The sequence below is a fragment of the Eptesicus fuscus genome, chromosome 9 (assembly GCF_027574615.1).
Source record: "Eptesicus fuscus isolate TK198812 chromosome 9, DD_ASM_mEF_20220401, whole genome shotgun sequence".
Lineage (NCBI taxonomy): Eukaryota > Metazoa > Chordata > Mammalia > Chiroptera > Vespertilionidae > Eptesicus > Eptesicus fuscus.
Genome location: NC_072481.1, coordinates 4143141 through 4162171, shown reverse-complemented (window position 1 = coordinate 4162171; position 19031 = coordinate 4143141). Strand labels below are relative to the sequence as shown.

General features: G+C 43.1%; 1 protein-coding gene across 1 annotated transcript in view; it reads left to right on the top strand.

The window, feature by feature from the left end:
• The window catches only part of RERE (arginine-glutamic acid dipeptide repeats), a 397399-nt gene that overhangs the window by 265753 nt on the left and 112615 nt on the right, over positions 1-19031 (top strand). The window contains exons 8-9 of the mRNA XM_008151740.3: positions 11661-11709; positions 18567-18691. Coding sequence (XP_008149962.1) covers positions 11661-11709; positions 18567-18691 — 174 coding nt within the window. The remainder of the gene's footprint in view (positions 1-11660; positions 11710-18566; positions 18692-19031) is intronic.

Sequence of the window (19031 nt, the reverse complement as noted above, 5' to 3'; positions counted from 1 at the left end):
ACTTGGTTCCTATCCACATGGTGCTTTTCATCTAAAGCGCAAGGCATCCATTGAAAGAAATAATTACACAAAATAAATATAAAATCATGCCTGTGATAAGGGCTGAAGGATAGAGAGGTATTGCTTTGGGAACTCCTGATGGAGGAATTAGCTTCTGTTCTCACTGCCAGCGCTGCAGCTAATAATAGTAATGACGGCTGTGCAACAGGAGCTGCCCCTGCTTCCTTCCGTAGATCAGCGTTGATTTCGATAGCCATCTTGCAAACTTAGTCGCTAAGAACTTCATTTTGTAGATGAGGAAACTAAGGTTCAAAGATTGAATTAAGTCTTCACAGTCACACTTGGAGCTAACAAAACCTTGGTACTAAAGTTTTAATCCAGGTTCATTTGACTCTGAAGTCTGTGTTCTTCCCCTGCACCTGAGCATCTAGACTCAGGCGTGTCTACCTGCTCCTCCCTCCCAGCAGTAGGGTGCCAAAGTCATGGGGCGTCCTGGTAGGATGTACGAAGCATGGTGGTTTTATTCAGATTTAGGGAAAATATTTTCTATCTTAAAATGGATGAGAATATGTTCTGGAATAGAATATAAAATTTACATGATTTTTTAAGATACTATGTTAGACTTTAAAGAAATCACAGACTTGCTAAAGACTCCTTCAGAAATATGTGTTCATGTTGGACAAATCTGAGAAACCTTGTATACTATTCCAGTCTTCCTCCTCATTAGACTTATTTTTAAAAAATATCTTTTTATTGATTTCAGAGAGGAATGGAGAGGTAGAGATAGATAGAAACATCAATGAGGAGAGAGACTCATTGATCGGCTGCCTCCTGCACATCCCACACTGGGAATCGAGCCTGCAACCCAGCCATGTGCCCTGACCGGGAATTGAACGTGACTTCCTGGTTCATAGGTCGACACTCAGCCACTGAGCCACTGTGGCCGGGCATTAGTGTCATTTTTATGCCTGCCCACAACCCTTCTAAAAAGAAGAAACTCTGCCTGGCCCAAGTGGCTCTGAGGTTGAGCATCGACCTATGAACCAGGAGGACACTGGTTCGATTCCCAGTTAGGGCACATGCCCGGGTTGTGGTCTCCATCCCCAGTGTGGGGCATGCAGGAGGCAGTCGATCCATGATTCTCTGTCATCATTGATGTTTCTATCTCTCTGTCCTTCTCCCTTCCTCTCTGAAATCAATTTTCAAAAAATAAATTAAATAAATAAATAAATAAATAAATAAATAAATAAAAATTGCCTTACTATTTTCCTAAAATTTGGTGTATTTATTTCTGACCCACAGTCCATTTCTGTTGTCACTTTCTGAATGAGGTAGTGGAATTTCTGGTCTTTTTGTTGATTTCGTGTCAGTCTTCCTGCTTAACTCAACACACTGTAGAAAAGATAAGAAAGATCTCTCTGTGCCTTGCCATCTGAAGGACAGGTAAAGGAACATCGCACGGTGTTTCATTCTCACATGACATCAGCCACAGGGCAGGGGGCTGACTTGAGAGTTATCAGGCCTTTGGGAATGCACCAAAGGCCACACTGCTATTACATTGTGTTTGGGGTGGGGTCCATGTCTGAGTTATGATGGGAAGTCATGCCAGCTCCTCCAGAAGGCCTCTGTTCTACTAGCTCATGTCATTTCCCTTGAACCCCATGTCCGTGTCCCTCTTCTTTCCCTATGGACTCAAGTCCTTGTCTCAAGCATTTACCATGCTCATCTCTCTATATATAAAGAGCCAGGGTCCATAACTTCCAAAATGACCTAAAGGACGACCGAACGCCAGGCTGTGTGCGCAGCAGGCTTGGGTGGTCGGGGATTGGCAAGCAGGCTGAACTGCTGACCTCTCAGAGAGAGAGAGAGAGAGAGAGAGAGAGACAGAGAGACAGAGAGAGAGAGAGAGGGGTGGCTGCTGGCAAGGTCTGGAGAGAGAAGCAGGGTCTGATCTGCAGCCTCCATGGCAGCTTCTGATCAGCCCTTGCCTCTCTCTTTCTCTGGGCCTCGCCAGCAGCCGTGCCCCCCCCCCCCCCCCTCTCTCTCTCTCTCTCCGAGAGGTCAGCAGTTCATCCTGCTCGCCAGCAGCCTGGGGTGGCTTCTGATCAGCCCCACTTCTCTGATCAGGCCCAGAGATAGGCTCAGAGATGCTGACTGGCATAGAAACTGACCAATCAGAACCAAATCTGGGTGAATGCGAGGAGCCAATGGCTGCCTAGGAGGCGGAGCTTTTGATGCTGACTGGCATAGAAAACAACCAATCAGAACCAAAGCTGGGTGAACTGTGAAGGCAGAACCTAAGGTGGGGGCTGAGGAGGCATTTTAAGGGCACTAGCTGTTTGGTGTAAGGTGTAAGAAAGCGGTTCAATTTTTTAATGACCGGTTTGGCAGTATAGTGCATATGGCTGGCTATTAGTCCAGATCTAGGGATTATGTATTTTTGTCTGCCAAGAGCATCTCCTCCTGCTGAAAAAGGCCCCTTCACCCCCATTTAAGCAATCCTCCTATATGATCTATCTATACTAATAAAAGGATAATATGCTAATTAGACTGGATCGACCAGCCATCTTCCGGACGTCCGACTTCCTATAGGACAAAGCCAGGGTGGTGGGGGCCAAGGCAGAGGCAGTTAGGGGCGATCAGGGCGGCATGGGAGGGCAGTTGGGGGTGAGATCAGGCCAGCAGGGGAGGGCCGTTGGGGGCAACCAGGCTGGCAGGGGAGAGCAGTTAGGGGCGATCAGGCAGGCAGGCAGAGAGGTTAGGGGCAATCAGACAGGCAGGCAGAGGCAGATAGGGGCCATCAGGCAGGCAGGCAGGTGAGCAGTTAGGACCCAGTGGTCCCAGATTGGGAGAGGGATGTCCGACTGCCACAGGGATTGGGCCTAAACCGGCAGTCGGACATCCCCCAAGGGGTCCCCGATTGGAGAGGTGCAGGCTGGGCTGAGGGAACCCACCCCCACCCACCACCCCGCACGAATTTCGTGCACCGGGCAACCAGTGTAGAGATATTTCGGTGCCATCCCCTCTCATTAGGATGAAGAAGTGATTCTGTCCAGGCAGGCTCCCTTTCCAGCTAACAGGCTCTTCCCAAGGAGCCCCCTCAGGTCTGCCAGCCAGCCTCTCATCTCTTTGTATAGATGCGGCTCCCTTTTTGATATTCAGTTGCAGGCTTCCTGCTCCTTTCTGTCCATTCCCTGTTTACTTCTTAGACTAAAATGTTTCCATGGTAACAGGTTACTTTTCAAAGGGAACATCTTGTCATTTTATTTAATCCACTGCAGCTGAAGAGGCCTGAAATATTAAGTTGTAGTTGCCATGGATACTGCTTTGTTACATTGGTTTCTTTTGTATCCGATTTTATAAACAATGAATTTCTCCCCCCCCCTTTTTTTTTTAATACTCAAGGAGTACACACAATGACTTACCATTATTCTTATAATTTGGCTTCTGGGACTATTATTTCATATTCCAAAGTGAAGATTTGTAGAATAATGAGAACTGAGTCTCAGTTGTTTTGAAAAACATATATTATTTACATTAGCTGCACAGAGAAATTTCTCCTTACTGGTGAGGATGGTGACATTTTTTTTAAAATTATGATTCACCGTTAAGGATTTCTCAAAAAGGATGACCCGTACTAGAAATCCTTTAGTAAACACAGAGAAGAAAGAAGTATGTGACGAGTTAATTCCTGAACCTCATTGCTCATTAACTATGGCATTCTTTCTTTACTTACCGTCCAGCTGTCTATGGTATATTTTGGGGAATTCTATTTGTCATTCAATCAGCTTTTCTAATGTCTGGCTTTCTTTCTTATCCCTAGTTTGCCTGTAATGATGTACTCAGCTGACCTCTTCTTTTGACTTTTTAAAAACTTTGAATTTTTTTAGGTGCACAGGCAGTTGCTATGCTGCCCTGCACCCGTCTCTCACTTCCCCCCAATAGGTACATTATATGATGTAGGGCAATACCAATACTTAGACATCGGCATCAGTACAATCGGCACCACCATAATGCCATTTCATCGCAAGTGTAGCTTTTGTAACCACCACCATAATGTTGATCTGTCTGGTCCATCATAGATTTTCCTACCCTCTCCTTCACCATTCCTAACACCTTGCCACCACTAATCTGTTCGCCACCTCTGTAATTTTCCATTGTCATAATGGTACATAAATTGGCCTTTAACTTTGATAGGCTTTCTTTTCTAACATGATTTTCAAACTTTAAAAAAAAACCACCTCTTTTTTATTATTTTGTCTTTAAACTAGAGAAGAGGATATGGCTTCTCATACTGGTTCTTTTGGTTTGGAAGTAGTTGTACAATTTTGGTTCCGTAACTCAACACTCTGCCATATGGGACTGTGATTGGAAGTTCTGACTTTGGCATTAACTAAACTTGAGTTCCAATCCTGGTTTTTTATTATCTGTGTAATCTTTGTCAATTTCTTAACCTCTCTTAGGTTCAGTTTCCTTATCTGGACAGGTAACAGTAACCCTACCTTACAAGGTCATCCTTCAGATTAGATAAGAAAACATATGGAATTTGCTTAGCTTTACTTGGCTTGTGTTTACCATGTAATTGTAAGATATCTGAATTTAAGATGCTGTAGGAAAAGCCTGCGGCGAGGATAAAGGTGTACATGGTGTGTCCTGCATTATCCTGGGGTGTGAACCTCTGGCCTCTTATTTCATATGTACGGTAGTATCCCTCATCTGGCTTTCCTGGGATTTACACTGTCCTTGGTCTAGATTTTCCTTCCTAATCCACCTTGGCTTTGCAGGTACCCACTGTGTTAATTAAGCAATGCTGTATATCAAGCAGAAACCTGTACGGAGCTCTGTTGTTTAATCACAAGATAGAATGAGATCTGGATCTCTGTAAATATCACTACTAATACATTACTTTCAAGATATGAATTAAATAAATTAATATATAAAAGTAGCCCTAACTGGTTTGGCTCGGTGGATAGAGCGTCGGCCTGCGGACTGAAAGGTCCCAGGTTCGATTCCGGTCAAGGGCATGTACCTTGGTTGCGGGCACATCCCCAGTAGGGGGTATGCAGGAGGCAGCCGATCGATGTTTCTCTCTCATCGATGTTTCTAACTCTCTGTCCCTCTCCCTTCCTCTCTGTAAAAAATCAATAAAATATATTAAAAAAAAATAAAAGTAGATAATACTGTAGAGCGCTCAGTTGTTAGCTATTGTGCTACTAATTGACAGATAACCCTGGAATCTTCTGGATTAGGGGCCTTTTCAATTTTAGCCTTCAGTATTTTCTAAAGTTCAGAATGTTTCTTGAAGTGTGGTTTGTGGACCCCATCATAATTTTATCAAATCCCAACCCTTGAAGTCTGTCTTTGGAATGTTCTTGGGGCAGAAATGGGAAGTGACACCAAAGACTTCTGTTGCGTACCAAAGGACATGGACTGTTTCTTTAGAAGCTTACGTCGCCATTTTTTCACAGCACAGCATTTTTATTGGAAAGAATGGACACAGACTGGAGGGTGGGGAAGGCCTGAGGTGGGGCAGGGCGGGAACTGGGTGGAGGGGGACAATGTGTGTGGGGGCTTCTGTAATACTCTCAACAATAAAGATTAAGAAAAACAGACAAACTGATTGTTAAGGTTGGGTAACGCAGACACTTTATTGAAAGTGGAGGAATTGACCTGCCATTTCAAGGAAAACAACTGATTGTGTGTGCCAATGCTAAGGGTTAAGCTTCAGAGTAAAGATTAGGGTTTTGAAAAACTGGACCCACCACTTTGAGCTTGACAGCTTCTGTGAACCCACAAGCTTGAAAATAAATAAATAAAATAGTCCAAAAGCTCAGTGATAAGGTTTTAGATTCATAATGTGCAAAAACCTTTAAGAAACAATTACTTGTTGAGTTTTGGTGTAGTATCAAAAAGAATCTCCACAATTACCGAAAATGTGTTAAAATGTTCTTTGTTTTTCCAGTTATATATCTGTATGAGGCTAGATTTTCCTCACATTCTTTAACCAAGGCATGTTGCAACAGATTGAATGTAGAAACAGACAGGAGAATGCAGCTGTCTTCCATTAAAGAGATTTGTAAAAATGTAAAAGAATGCCTTTATTTTCACTGTCCTTTTGTGTGTGAGTACAGTCCTGTTTCATAAAAAAACATTATGCATGTTAATATGTAATGAGCTTATTGCTTTAAATGAATCAATAAATATTTTGAAATTTCTCAAAAATACTGTTAACGTAAAAAAAAAAAAATTCAAACCTGTAAAGAATTTTGTTTTCATGAGTTTATTTGAACTAAACTGTCAACGATTGCCGGGAAGCAGAATCTCAAGGTATTGAGACAGTGCTTCGGAGAATGGCAGCTTTTCACCATGTTTTATACGTTACCGTCAAAGGAGGAGATATAAATGGGTTACATGAAATGCATTGGTGATAGATTAGAGAGGCGGGAGAAAGCAAGGGGGGGGGCTCTGGGATTGGATAAAAAGTAAAATGATAGACACATATTTTACATAGGTGGGTGGGTACAGAATAGTTAACAGTAACAATTAACAAGATAACTAACGATGAGAGGGGAGATGTGGGGGGCGGGGGGGGGGAGGATTTGTGGTCTCTCTGACCTGGCGCCATTTGTTGTGCCCCAAGGGGTCTGGGAAAAGGGAAGTTATAAATTACCCTGACGTTCCACAGGTATGTCGTCTTAGATGCAAAAAGACCAGAGGCCCAGTAAAGATCGAAGCTGATCTTTGTCAGGGAAGATCCTGGCCTGGGACATGACTACCCACTGTAAACTGCTTTTTAATTAAAAGGTTTGTGTTTCAGACCATCCTTTGTGGTGACTTTAGGTCTCTTGAGTTTGCAAGGCCGCCACGCAGGCCTCCCCTGAGTGAGTCAGGTTAGCATGTGGCCCTTTTTCGTCCACACTACTTACTTGAGATGCTCAATAATTTGAAGAATGTAAAGGGGCTTTAAAATATATGTATGTTTTTGTTAATTTTAGAGAGAAAGGGAGAGGGAGGGAGAGAGAGAGAAACATGGATTGGCTGCCTCCTGCATGCTCCCTACTGGGGATTGGGCCCACAACCCATCATGTGCTCACCTGACTGGGAATCGAACCCATGACCTCTTGGTGCATGGGACAATGCTCAGCCAACTGAGCCACACTGGCTGGGCAATGTAAAGGGGCTTTTTATGAAGATGGCACTGAATTGAATAAGGAAGCTGCCCCGCCCAAAGTCAAACCCAAAGCAAAGGCTTTGAAGGCCAAGAAAGCAGTGCTGGAAGGCGTCCATAGCCACACAAGAAAGGTCCGCAGGTCACCCACCGTCCTAGGGCCCAAGAGGCTCCGACGGCAGCGTAGGTATCCTCGGAAGAGCACTCGCAGGAGAAACAAGCTGACCACGCTACCACCATCAGATTCTCCCTTCCACGTCAGCCGGGACGAAGATGGAAGACAACAGCATACTGGTGTTCCTTGTGGATGTGAAGGCCAACAAGCACCAGATCAGACAGGCTGTGAAGAAGCTCGGTGGCATTGACATGGCCAAGGTCAACACCCTGATCAGGCCTGATGGAGACCTAAAGTCACCACAAAGGATGGTCTGAATCTCAAACCTTTTAATTAAAAAGCAGTTTATAGTGGGTAGTCATGTCCTAGGTCAGTATCTTCCCTGACAAAGATCATGTTTGACTGATGCTGTAGGTGTTGGCAACAAAATTGGGATCATCTAAACTGAGTCCAGCTGGTTAATTCTAAATATAAAAATTTTGTACTGTTAAAAAGAAAAAAGGAGTGTAAAGGGTTCTGAGACCAGAAAGTCTGAGCATAGGATTATTGAGTGTTTTCTGCAAGCTGTCAGTATTACATTTAAGTAATAATTCCTGGTGGTTTTTGTCAAGTTTTACATCTTAGTAGTCCAGAGATATTTATGCAGCCAAGGAACTTGTAATTTGTCCTGAATGCTTAATAATGCCAGGCAGGGGCTGTATTAGACTCGGGGGGCTAGAGGGAGAGATTTTAAAAAGTGAATTAAATCTCAGTTCTTGTACTCTAGAAGCTGACAGTCCCAGAGTGGCTGGAGGTAGGAAATGCCCACATAGCAGACTGTCATCCTCTAACAGTGCGGCGTGAGCCACAAAAGGAACATTCGGGAAGAAGGGAGCAGTGAGGCAGCGGGAGGAATGTTGGATTGAATGTAGAGTTTGGATGCTGTCAAAGAAGGGAGGATGGGGATGGTTCTGTGGACTCAGTGCAGCTGGATACTGGCAGTTTCCCATGAAGCCTACTTCTTGTCTTTCATCTTTAGTTCATATTCTGACAATTTTTCTGTCGGATGCAGCCCGTTTTCTCTAATGGGTTGTGTTGCTATCTTTTTATCTTGGACCTAAAAAATATTTCTGCCATTTATTCTATATTTGGGAGTTCCTGGATATGGTAGCTAATGTCAATGTCTGCTTACCTAGGATCCTAACCTGCTCAATAATAATTGTTGAGTCTCTTAGTGTGAAATCCTAATATTTGAAAGTTGCATATGATAAAGAAATGCTTTTGTTGCCCTGGCTGGTTTTGCTCAGTGGTTAGTGTTAACCTGCAGACTGAAGGATCTCGGGTTTGATTCCTGTTCAAGGGCACATACCTTGGTTGCAGGTTCCCCAGCCCTGGAAGAGGCGCATACGGGAGGCAACAAATTGATGTGTCTCTCTCGTGTCAATGTTTTCTCTCTCCCCTTCTCCCCTCTCCCTCCCTTCGACTCTCTCTGGAAATCAGTGGGGAAAAAAGTATCCTCAGGTGAGGATTTAAAAAAAAATGCTTTTATTGTAAAAATCGATTTTTAAGTGTTTCTTTTAAACAGGTTCTTTGTTTTAGCCTTATTTTGTACTTTTTACCTATTCACCTTACAGTAACCTTCATGGATGTAATCATAAAAGAGAAAAACGTTTTCAATTTAAGATACCCCAACACACTTTTTTGCCTCACTTGTATCATTATTAGCAGTGTGAATAATGATTAGCTCCATTTTTACACAAATAAGCAAGATATAAGTTATTCTATTCAATAAGGTATTTGGGGGCTTGTTTTTATTGTGGTACTTTTTTTAAAGCTAAATATGATATTGGTTTATTGAAAGAAAATAAAAACACAGAAAATAAAAAGAGAAGAGGTATTAAAATAAAATGACCCAGGAGTGTTTGTCTTAGAATTATGAAGGCCTTAGCAGTGTTTGTCGCAGTAACGGGGAAATGCTCTCATGAGCGACCGATTGAGAAGCTTGGCCTGACACAGACGTTTTAGAACCACCTGGGAGTTGAGCTGTGGGTACAGATTGCTGGGCGGCTATGGCTGAAGCTTTCTGAGAGGATACATTTTGGCTCAACTTACATGTAGGCAGGCAAGCATTTGCAAAGTATTTAGAAATAAAGGAGGGAGCTTTTGGCAGCTAGTTTTGCTCAGAGCTAGTTACGATTATAAACAAAGGGACAAGTCAAGGGAAATTGTAACGCTGGCTGCCTGTTTTTCTTAAAGCAGCACTGGTGATTAAATAGCCTTCTGGCCTGTTGGTTCTTCTGCATACCTTTCTACACAGCTTCTTGTGATTCCTACGGAAACCTGCTGGAACAATCTAGCTTCTAGCTTCTGTTCCCCAGCATGCCATTCGCCTGCTGAAGACACTAAACTGTCAGATGGGGCTTACACTTTACAGGCGGCACTTCACGCACGTTTTCTTCGCACCACGTCCCTCCCTTTCGCCTGTGGCCTCTGCAGGCGCCCCCCCCCCCCCCCCAATCAGTCCTGTTGTGCTTGTCCTTCAGAGGTCTTTTTGGAACTCAACTGTTTCTTGGACTTTTCCTGAAGCCTGCCTAATTTTGGCCACTCCCCTTATCAGTTTTATACTCTGTTTCTCCTGAAATGTTTTGTGCTCATGGGTAAATGCTACCTCCCCGGCAGGCGGGTTGTAAGCTCATAAGTACTGGGACACACATCTCTCCTTTTTGTTACTTGTCTCTCCTTTGTCAGATCTGCGGCCACCTTTGCCACAGTAAGTCTGTGCTTCTCCCGGGCCTCTGCTGTCTGCACCTCCTCGGTGCACCCAGTAAGGGCCGTGTGCAAGGCCTGGGACAAGAAAAGATACTGAGCGAATATTTCATAAGGAGTGGAGAGAGGAAGCTCCCCACACTGTTGTGGGAGTGTGGAGTGAAATGGGGGACATCAGAAAGGCTGATTGGGAACCGTGGTTTTTAAAAGGATGGCGTAGAGTGCTCGCCGCGATCTTGCCAGTTTTCGTGGTGAACACCACCGTGCCCGCGCCTCGGTGCCGCACGGGCTCCTCCGAGCTCGCCCAGCAGCTGGCGCTGGCGCAGGCCCCGGGCCGGCGGCCCAGGCCATCGCGGTGCACGTGGTCCCGGTCCCGCTCCTGGCGGCTCCAGTGAGCCCTGCGCCCCGCGGCCTGCCCCGCGTCGGCAAGGTCGGCGGCCCGCAGAGCCGCTCCTGCAGAGGCTGCTGTGCGGCCTCCTGGCCGAGCGCCTGCGCGTCAGCCGGGCAGGATCTACATCCACCACCGGGATGTGAACGGGAACGCGCCAACGTGGGCTGGGCCGGCTCCACCTTCGCCGGAGGCCCCGCCGGCAGCATTTTCCCGCCCGCTCCCAGCGACCCCCACCTCCTGGTCAGGAAATAAACGCTTTGGAAACCAAAAAGAAGAAGAATGGCATAGACCAAATGAGACAAGCCCTTTCACCTCAGAGACCTGCTGGGCTCATTCCCTCACATCTTTTTCATCTCTGCTCAAGTTTTACTTTATTTTGTGGTTGTTTTAATCCTCACCCGAGGATATTTTCCCACTGATTTTTAGAGAGAGGGAAAGACAGAGAGAAACATTGATGAGAGAGAAACACGTCGATTGGTTGCCTCCTGCACAAGCCCCGACCAGGGCCGGGGCGGGGCAGGAGCCTGCAACCAAGGTACATGCCCTTGACTGGAATTGAACCTGGGACCCTTTAGTCCACAGTCCAACGCTCTATCCACTGAGCCAAACCGGCTAGGGCAAGTTTCACTTTATTAATAAGATCTTTTGTGACTGTCCTATATAAATAACTGTAAAAATATTTACCATCTACTTCATTCCTTGGCCCTTATCATCATCTGACCTATTATTTATTTGTTTTTGTTTGTTTCTAATTCTGAATTAGAATGTAAGTTCCAAGAAGGCAAGGACATTGTCCTGTTCATTGCTTTATCCCCAACACCTCAGACAATTTCTGGCGTATAGTTGGTACTTAATAAATGTTTGTCGAATATATGAATGAGTGAATGATGCAGTGTGTGTGCTAGGAACCGTAAGTTATCTTGTTTGTATTTCAGTAAGTTTACTGTAGGACATCCTGAAGTGCTTTGAAAAGAGAGCACCTATTGGGGTATACAGCCGGCGGGTGCCTCCCTCAGGCTGGGAGCAGCTGGTGAAGGTGTGACCGGAGGCTGCATGATGGGCTTGTTAGGAGAAAAGGCTTACACATGTGTGCGGGCGGGGAGTTCAGGGCAGCATTAGAAATAGTGGATTCTTCCTGAGTTGTACCTCATTTATTTGAAGTGAATTACTTTCCTTGAAAAATATGTGAACATTTATGTCAAAACTACATTTGTTAACCAAATCTACTCTTTTCCTGACAGGCGGCTGAACAGTACCCAGGGGGAAATTCGTGTGGGTCCTAGCCATCAGGTAAAGCGCATTTTAGTAGCTTCTTTAACAGGTTCTTTATTTCTTATTATTCTGTTGGCCCTTTTATTCTGTTGAGCAGCAACTTAGAACTGTCGTTATCTCTACAGGAATTTTTATATAAATGCAGAGGTCCCCCCCACCACCACCACCTCATACTTTTATTTTTAAATTATGATAAAATATACATAATGTAAAATTTGTCATTCTAACCATTTTTTAAATGTACAATTAAGTGTCTTTAAGTACATTCATATTGTGCAATCATTACCACATTCGACTTCCAGAAAATTTTCATCTTCCCAAACGGAAACTGTCCCCACTAAACACTAACTCCCCATCCTCCCGTCCCTCAGCCCCTGGCATCAAATTCTACTTTCTGTCTGTATACATGTCCCTGCTCTGCCGACCTCATCTCAGTGGAACCACACAGATTTGTCATTTGTGTCTGGGTCGTTTTACTGGGCAGCATGTCTTCAGTGTATAGCCATGTTGTAGCATGTGTCGGAATTCTTTCTAAGGCTGAATTTGTATGTATAGATCGTATTTTGTTATTCATTCACCCGTCCATAAACATTTAGTTAACACGTACTTTGATTTTAACTTTTTTATAAGCTCTCTTTCCTTCAGAAGAGTCAAGATGGTTGGGATACTTGTCATTCAGAAGCTTGTCATGTTGTGACCTCTGCCCTCTCACATTTCGATCCTTTCACTAGGACTCTGGCGTCATGTTTGTCCTCTCTTTCCTTGATCTCTCTGTCAGTTAGGATGCTTTGATGGGCAGGAGCAGAAAACTCTGGCCGACCTTGGCTCTTTATGTCCCACATACCATCGCCCCTGGGCAGGCAGGACCAGGCCCTGCTTCTCGGTGGCTGTGCTGGTGCTTGGCTGTCCGCTGCGGGCTGGGCTCCTCCTCAGGCTGGAGCTGAATGTCACTGATCCTAGGATGCTCTTCTCTCCTTCACATCTTACTGTCTCTGACGGACTTCGTTGTACATTCTGTGGTATAATTATAATGTAATGGGCAGCATTTCTCCTTTCTAAATGCACATAAAATAATAGTGGATCTCACAATGAATGAAATGCAGCAAATGTTGGGAGGAGGAAAGTGATCATCCTTCTCTTCCCCTTAGAAGCAAAGAAAATCCTCCCAGGTCTCCCTTAGTCCTCACATCTCATTGGCATGGATTGGGTCACGTGTCCATTTCTAAACCATGAGGGGAATAGGTTTAGCATGATTGTCATTTAAGTTGGAATAGATGTTGGGGAGTTAGTGACTATGGCCCACACATAATTAGAGACATAACATACAGGCAATTCCTTATAAAGATGTAGAGGCTTTAGTAATCTGTCTGGTTAGTCATTTTTCTGTCTGGTTTTGAGTATTTCTTGTATGTCATTCATATTTATTTTTTAAAAAACCTATTTTAACTCTATAATGAGAAAGAAATTAATAAGAAGTAAAGAAATATTAAAACCAAAACACAGAAACAATAGGGGCATCTAATTACTAGAAGAAACTTCTCATCCCAGAGCTAGGGTTATACCTGAGACAGGCAGGGGGAAGCTCCCCAAATGTCTGCCTTGTTCACGCACAGTGAGTCCGCACCGAACAGTGTTGGTAGGTTCTGCGACCACGTGAAAAGACGTGTAATGAAATCACGTTTACCGTAGGCTGATTGAGCCACACGAGAGTTAAGTTCCTATGGCATCTCATCGATGTTATAATGAGATGACATTGAACGGAAGGACCTGCTGTATACCCTTTCCTTGGTGTGGTCTCTTAAGTAGGGCTGACTACCATCTCTCCACTGTATTTCCTGTGCCTTCAGGCCTGGGACTTCATTTTAACCAAGGGATCCAGGCCTCGCCTGGTACACTCGATTACATCTCCCTCTCTGCTCCCTCTTCCCGCTGTGTTTCACACCTATTTTTTTTCTCCCTCCATGTGTTTCCAGTATCTTGAGATCATTCTACTGGAGTTTTATTTTACAGATTTTTATCTCCCTACCATAGCAGAAAAAGTGGTTTTTAATTTAGAGTTGCTTAAATTCTTGGATATGTACAGATGTACTATGCTTGGATTTTTGTATGCTTTCATTTAAAATCAGATATTATGTCAGATTTAAAATATATTCTGTATGGTTTATTTTCAAGAAGAAATGTTTCGAAGCATCAAATATTAGAGGACCTTTTTATGAATTGGCAACATTTGCCTTCTTAAAATTTTTAACTTTTTTATTAGATAAACTATTAACACATGCAAAAATAGGGAACGATTAGTACAATAAACCTCCTTAATCCATATTACCGAGCTTTCACACATAGTATAGTAAAACTTATTTAATTTATGCTTTCACACCTCTCCCACCATTATTTTGAAATGAACCAGGACTTGTAAATATGGACTTGTATCCATATTTAAAACCAGGACTTGTATCCTTCACTTGTAAATATCCCAAAGATAAGAGCTCTTCCAAAAAAACCCCCAAAACAATCACATTATGTCACACCTAATAAAAATGAGCAATTTCTTTTTTTATATATATATTTTTTATTTATTTCAGAGAGGAAGGGAAACGGAGAGACAGAAACATCAATGATGAGAGAGAATCATTGATTGGCTGCCTCCTGCACACCCCACACTGGGGATTGAGCCCGCAACCCTGATATGTGCCCTGAACGGTAATCGAACCATGACCTTCTGGTTCATAGGTTGACACTCAACCACTGAGCCATGCTGGCTGGGCAAAAATAATGAGCAATTTCTTAATATTCAAGTGTCTTCTATGTCCAGATTTCCATAATTGCCTCTTTCTCTCTCTGTCTTTTTGGATTACAGTTCAAATTGGAATCTAAATAAGGGTTGTGCATTGCAGCTGGTTGATATGCCTCATAAATCTCTTTTAATTGATGTTTCTCATATTCTTCTCTCCCCTCTCAATGTATGTGTTGAAGAAGTGGAGAGTTTTACTCTGTAGGATGTCCCATGGTCTGGATTTAGCTGGTTGAATCTTTGCGTGTCATTAAACTTGTTCCCTTGTCCTTAGCATATCTTGAAAATTAGTAGTTAAGTCGAGAGGTTTGATCACATTCCAGTCTGGCACCCTTGCCTGGCAGGGATAGTTCAGGCTGGTGCTCTATGCATCTACCAGGAGGCACTTGTGTCTTTTAATCCTTTGCACTCGCTTGCTTTTTTCTCGATTCCTGCTACCGGTGCTAACCGTGTCGAGTCATACTCGACATCCGAGTGCAAAAGGTTAATGATGATTTGCAGCCTTTGCTTGTTGCTCAGACCCACTGTTTACTTAGGGATCTCAAAACTTCTTTGATTTATTAGCTGACTACATGAAGCTTCCCCCTTAACTATTGATTCCCTGGTTCACATAGGAAAGGCACGATTAATGCTTGACTCTCCCTTCTGTTTACGTTTTCATAATATGGAATTGATTCCCCATCATCTTCCAGCTGTGAGCAGTAGATTTAAGATAGTTTATTACCTGCTAACCAGTTGTAGTTATTCTTACTGATGATCCAATGATTGATGTGGGGATGGATAGAAGCCTCTCCGTGTTGTCTTTGGTGTCCCTTTGACTCGGCCCAGTGGACTTGGGTAGGTTCCTTTTACCTGGTGTGACGTGAGTGTAATGTCTCATCTTGTACATTCTCTCCCCAAGACCTGCAGTTACCCTTCCTCACAGGAGCCCTCATTCTTTCAGTGGGAAGTGACTTTTTCCACCGGCTGCGAGGGTGTTGTTGTTATTGGGTTGGCTACTGTTTCCAGGCCTGTTTAGGGAACAGGTTAGGAAATAATGCTTTTGCTTTCATTTTCTTCTTTTTAAAAAAATATATTTTTCTTTATTGATGTCAAAGGGGAAGGGAGAGGGAGAGAGAGATAGAAACATCAATGATGAGAGTGAATCATTAATTAGCTGCCTTCTGCACGTCCCATACTGGAAATTGAGTCAGTAACCCAGGCATATGCCCTGACTGGGAATTGTGACCTCCTGGTTCATAGGTCGATGCTCAACCACTGAGCTACCCTGGCCAGCCATTTTCTTCTTTTTTAAAGATAAAATATACCGTGGCTTCTTTCTGATACTTCAAATTCAAGTTTTTATATAGACCTTTTATTAATTTTATATTTTTTTCATCCAAATCTGTATCTTTTTCTCATGTCTCAAATCTTATTTTTAAATGACATCAACAAAAATATTTGCTTTAATCCCGTAATACATATATAACAGCTCAGAGCAACAGTAGTCACACTGACAAAAATAGTATGATTGAACCATCACCTTACTGTTAATTTTTTTGGCCTTAAAATATGTCTCACTAGGGCTGTATAGGCAAAATAATACATTTTAAAATTACTTAAAATAGTTCCTGAAGAGGAACCAACTCAATACATAGTTAGGTGCATTTGTTTCACTTTGCTTTAGAGTTTTTAAGGGATTATTGTTTTTAAACTTAATTTTGTTTTTATAATCAGTAAAGTATTTACATGACTCCAAACTCCAACATACAAACAAAGTATGTTCACAAGTCTACCTTCTATCCCTGTCTCCTCCCCATGTTCCCTCCCTTCCTGATGGGTAATTGTTTTTTAATTTAAGGTTATGATTTCTTCTCATTTATATTCCTCCACCTTCTGTTCTTAGAAAAATGGCAGCATAGTATACACATCTGTACCCCCTTCTTTACCCTCTAACAAAGCAGCAGAGTCCCCCTCGTTTCCCTTTCCCCTTCATGGAACCCCACTGAGTGGGCATAACAGTTCCTTCTCCAGTGCCTATTGATGGTACTTGGGCTGCTTCAGTCATTTGCTATTACAAGTAATGCTGCAATAAATAGCCTGTACATATAAGTCTTTATATTTTTTGCCAGCATATCTTTGGTTTATATCCCTAGAAGGGGGCTGGCTGGCATATGTAATTCTTAGAATATTACAAAATTTTCCTCCATAGAGATTGTGCTATTTTGCATTCATATTGGCATAGCCTTGTATATTGTCCACTTTGAGATTTATGTTAACCTGATGATGAGAAATGGTATCTCACTGTCGTTAACTTCTGTTTCTCTTCTCAGCGAGGTAGACCATTTTTTCCTACCGTTAAGGGCCACGTGCATTTCCTTTTCTGTAAACTAATTATATTTTCCAGCCCATTTTTCTCTAGAGGGCTTGGTCCTCCCCGACAAAGGTAGTACTTCTTAATTAATTTAACAAACAATCATGGGAGAGCTACTCCACTAGATACTGTACCTGGTACTGGGGAAGCAGAGCTCAGTACAAAGGTTAAAGATCTTTTGATATGAATTTCTATTGTGGTTTAATTTTATTTCAGTACATTCACTGTATATTAAGCAGTACTAATTATGGTGCCCAATTAAGTGTCATGAAAGTTGCTACTAAATTAAAGAAGAGCACCCTTGTCTGCAGAAAGCCGGTGCTCGGGACACATGGAGAGATGTCAAAGCCTCTGAAGCAGAGGCTGCGGCCTGGCGGCCTAAGAGCTGCATGGCTACTCCTGTGTTTTGGCAAACATTTGTTCTAAAAACTTGAACAGCCAGCATTTCACATAATAGTCAGGATTTTTGGACTTTAAAATAAATTGGACAATGCACAAATGCTGATTCTTGTTCCTGAATGGCAGCATTCCCAGATGGGGCAGCTCCCTCCATTTCACCCTGGTTCCCCCCCTCATCCTGGCACGCCCAATCCAGAGCCACCGCCACTGCCACAGGTGGCTTTGGGCACTTGCAATGTAGCTAGTCCAGATTGGGATGTGGTTTACTTAATGTGGATGCTAGAATATTTGAACTGAATTATGTGGCTCTTATTTTATTTCTATTGGACGGTATTGCCTTATTCTAAGCCTGCTTAATTCATTTAAATTTTTTGCCTAGATTCTGTGGAACTGGAGCTTTAAAACTGCAGCTCTTAGTTAAAAATATTAGACTAATGTGTCCATGTTCAAATTTTAAGAAAATAAGAACCTGTGTGTCTTACATATGGTTGACTTATCATAGGTCTTTGATGGGGGCAGTAGTGCCTGCTCATTTGGCCCAGCAGCGTGCGGATGAGAAAACGCTCGAGGTGTTCGAGTCTCTACCTGAGAGCTGACTTAGAATCTTTGTTGGGCACTGATGTTCACATATTTATAAAAATTTTATTGTGCTTTCGTACAATGAACTGTCTGTATATTAATGTATTCTGTTCAGTCTGCTGTGATAGTTCGCTTCAAGACAGACATTTCTGTCATCTCAGAAAGTTCCTTCCTGCCCCTTCCCAAGCTGTCCTGTCCTGAAGCCACCGCTCCTCTAATGTCTGCACCTCATTTAGCGCAGCTCTGCTTTTAATGGTAACTCCAGTTCTGTGTCTTTTTTTTTTAATGTTTACCATGGCTCATATTGACTCTCTTGAGAAGAGCATTAATTTAATAGGATAGCTCATTTAATTTTTGAGCAAATATCCTAAGGTGAGATTTCATTATTTGTAGATGTCTCTTTGTAAACTTGTTATATTGGAAATGCGTGTGTTTTTTCTTTCTTTATCAAGGCGGCACTGTAAGCTCCTGAGACATTTTTTGTTTGATTTATTTTTTACTCACACGTGTCCATTTCTGTTTCAGTCTTTGGGTTTAACTTTGACACTGTTTGCTGCTTAGAGAGCAGTCCACTGTGAAATGTTCTGTGTGAAATGGTCCTGAAACGTGCTGCAGGCGGTTTCCGTGGCGCAGGGCTTTGCTGTTCTTTCAGTAACGCCTGGAGATCAGCGAGCTGCTGCGGCTGTGCCCAGGGCCTGCCCAAAGCAGCCCTTTGAAGGGCCTGGTTGTGACTCCTCCGTCCCTGTCTTACAGGCCAAGCTTCCCGATTTGCAGCCATTCCCTTCTCCAGATGGTGACACTGTGACCCAACAGGAGGAGCTGGTCTGGATGCCTGGAGTTAATGACTGTGACCTCCTCATGTACTTGAGGGCAGCAAGGTAAGAGGAATTCGCTCCATCCTGCTTTCTGGATTAGGCCATCTGAATTGATTAATAGGCAATAAACTTTCTCCTGTCCCCCGAAATTTTACTTATATATTGGGCATTCTCTGACTGCAGTTTTGTTATACCCTCTGTAATCAGAGCCCCGTTTTACCATGACAAAGTCACTTTTTTCTTCCCCTGTTTGTCCCACAGCCGAGTTTGGAACTCTTCAGAAGGAAAACATCTAAAGCCCTACATGATATTGTCAACACTCCTCAGTACAATGAGTAATTGGGTCATTCCATCCATCTGTAAATCCCATCACAGAGTTCTCAACTTCATGGCTGTTCATTGG